Source organism: Amphimedon queenslandica, unplaced genomic scaffold, assembly GCF_000090795.2.
Source record: "Amphimedon queenslandica unplaced genomic scaffold, v1.1 AMPQUscaffold_11103, whole genome shotgun sequence".
In the NCBI taxonomy this organism is placed as follows: Eukaryota; Metazoa; Porifera; class Demospongiae; order Haplosclerida; family Niphatidae; genus Amphimedon; species Amphimedon queenslandica.
The window spans coordinates 799-3,348 of record NW_003548652.1 but is presented as its reverse complement, the minus strand read 5'-3'; the positions used below and the strand labels follow the sequence as shown (position 1 = coordinate 3,348).

Here is a 2,550-nt window from a genome sequence, read left to right as displayed (position 1 = left end):
AGAAAGATGAAGAGGCCAGTAAGTTGAAACACGAAAGGGAGTTAGAGAAGATTGAGAAGTCTTCTGCAACAAGAAAAGATGAAGTTACACATAAGAAAAATGCAGAAATTGAGATTATTGATCGTCGTGGTGAAAAAGCAGCAGCAGTTGCAAAAATAAAAGCTGAAGTAGAATTAGAAAAGGTGCGACTTCTCCGAGAGTCAGATGAACGTAAATGCAAGATTGTACAAGACATGATCCAAAGTGGCCAATGTGATCCTGAAACGGTGCGATCACTACTTGCATCTCTTACCATTCAGTTCACTCCAGTTGATTCCGCCTCCTTGAACGAGCAGGAAACTAATGATGATGAGTTAAATATAGGCAATGAAAATACTGACGACTGAGAGGGCAAATCAGTTTTTACAATTTTAAACTAAAAACATACTACTACTACTACTACTACTACTACTACTACTACTACTACTACTACTACTACTACTACTACTATACTACTTTGTTTTCCTTATTTACTGTTATGCATAAAGTTTAATAAATTATACTTATATTTAACTTCCACGCGTTTTCTGTGTAGCTCTATTTCTTTTTCAGCTTCTTTCTGCATCTCATCAATTTCCATGAACATTTTATTCTTTAATTCATTTTCTTTCATCATCCTAAGTACCTCTTTTTTTTCTTGTTCTTTATGGTGTAAAGACCACATCCTTTCATCAAATTCAGCATCTGCCTCATGCATAGACTCTGCAATATCATAATCAAAGCTACCCTCACATCGATCCTGTGGGGCAATTTCATTTGGTGGCTTATCTTGTTCTTCAGTGCCTTTGCCTTTAAAGGGTGCAGGCTGTTCAGTTTCAGTGTCACTGCCCTCACATCGATTCTGTGGGGCAATTTCATTTGGTGGCTTATCTTGTTCTTTAGTGCCTTTGCCTTTAAAGGGTGCAGGCTGTTCAGTTTCAGTGTCACTGCCCTCACATCGATTCTGTGGGGCAATTTCATTTGGTGGCTTATCTTGTTCTTCAGTGCCTTTGCCTTTAAAGGGTGCAGGCTGTTCAGTTTCAGTGTCACTGCCCTCACATCGATTCTGTGGGGCAATTTCATTTGGCGGCTTATCTTGTTCTTCAGTGCTTTTGCCTTTAAAGGGTGCAGGCTGTTCAGTTTCAGTGTCACTGCCCTCACATCGATTCTGTGGGGCAATTTCATTTGGTGGCATATCTTGTTCTTCAGTGCCTTTGCCTTTAAAGGGTGCAGGCTGTTCAGTTTCAGTGTCACTGCCCTCACATCGATTCTGTGGGGCAATTTCATTTGGCGGCTTATCTTGTTCTTCAGTGCTTTTGCCTTTAAAGGGTGCAGGCTGTTCAGTTTCAGTGTCACTGCCCTCACATCGATTCTGTGGGGCAATTTCATTTGGTGGCTTATCTTGTTCTTTAGTGCCTTTGCCTTTAAAGGGTGCAGGCTGTTCAGTTTCAGTGTCACTGCCCTCACATCGATTCTGTGGGGCAATTTCATTTGGTGGCTTATCTTGTTCTTCAGTGCCTTTGCCTTTAAAGGGTGCAGGCTGTTCAGTTTCAGTGTCACTGCCCTCACATCGATTCTGTGGGGCAATTTCATTTGGTGGCTTATCTTGTTCTTTAGTGCCTTTGCCTTTAAAGGGTGCAGGCTGTTCAGTTTCAGTGTCACTGCCCTCACATCGATTCTGTGGGGCAATTTCATTTGGTGGCTTATCTTGTTCTTTAGTGCCTTTGCCTTTAAAGGGTGCAGGCTGTTCAGTTTCAGTGTCACTGCCCTCACATCGATTCTGTGGGGCAATTTCATTTGGTGGCTTATCTTGTTCTTCAGTGCCTTTGACTATAAAGGGTGCAGGCTGTTCAGTTTCAGTGTCACTGCCCTCACATCGATTCTGTGGGGCAATTTCATTTGGCGGCATATCTTGTTCTTCAGTGCTTTTGCCATTAAAGGGTGCAGGCTGTTCAGTTTCAGTCTCACTGCCCTCACATCGATGCTTTGGATTCACACTATCCATTTCATTTGGCAGCTTATCTTGTTCTTCACTGCTCTTGGGTGGCTCAGTTTGGGGGTTGGTAAAACCGGGCTCAGGATAGTCAGGCGGAGCCTGACTAGCTATATAGGCTCAGGAGGGTAGGGTCTCAAAAGCGGACGGACGGACGGACCCGCCCCGCCCGAAAAGGACTGACGGACGGATTGACTGATGCGGACCCGACAGGACCATAAATATCCATGTAAAGGACAATCATTCATGGATAGTCTGTCTTTAAAACACTTCTATACTTGGAAAATAAATTTATGTACGTACTAACTATGCTAGGACCAATAGAAGAGGTCATGTTAGCGAAAATTTAACTTTATCAATGCAAAATTGCTACTACAGGCTGCATGAAGCATCACAATGCTGAACCATCACTTGAATTCTATTTGTTATTCTTAATAGGAGTTCAGTGACACCATTTTAATGATTTTTCTATATTATTTGGTGTAAGTCTAATAATAAACATAGTACATAGTGAAATTTTATGATTAATTTTTATCAGT

General features: G+C 41.8%; 1 protein-coding gene across 1 annotated transcript; it reads right to left on the bottom strand.

The window, feature by feature from the left end:
- Positions 1-505: 505 nt before the first annotated feature.
- Positions 506-2,023, bottom strand: LOC105315282 (proteoglycan 4-like). Its single transcript, XM_011409869.1, has one exon. It carries the CDS (start codon positions 2,021-2,023, stop codon positions 506-508), a length of 1,518 nt encoding a protein of 505 aa, XP_011408171.1.
- Positions 2,024-2,550: the final 527 nt, after the last annotated feature.

Coding starts and splice junctions, on each gene's coding strand:
- LOC105315282 (XM_011409869.1), bottom strand. CDS start 2,023: ATGGATAGTGTGAATCCAAAGCATCGATGTGAGGGCAGTGAGACTGAA.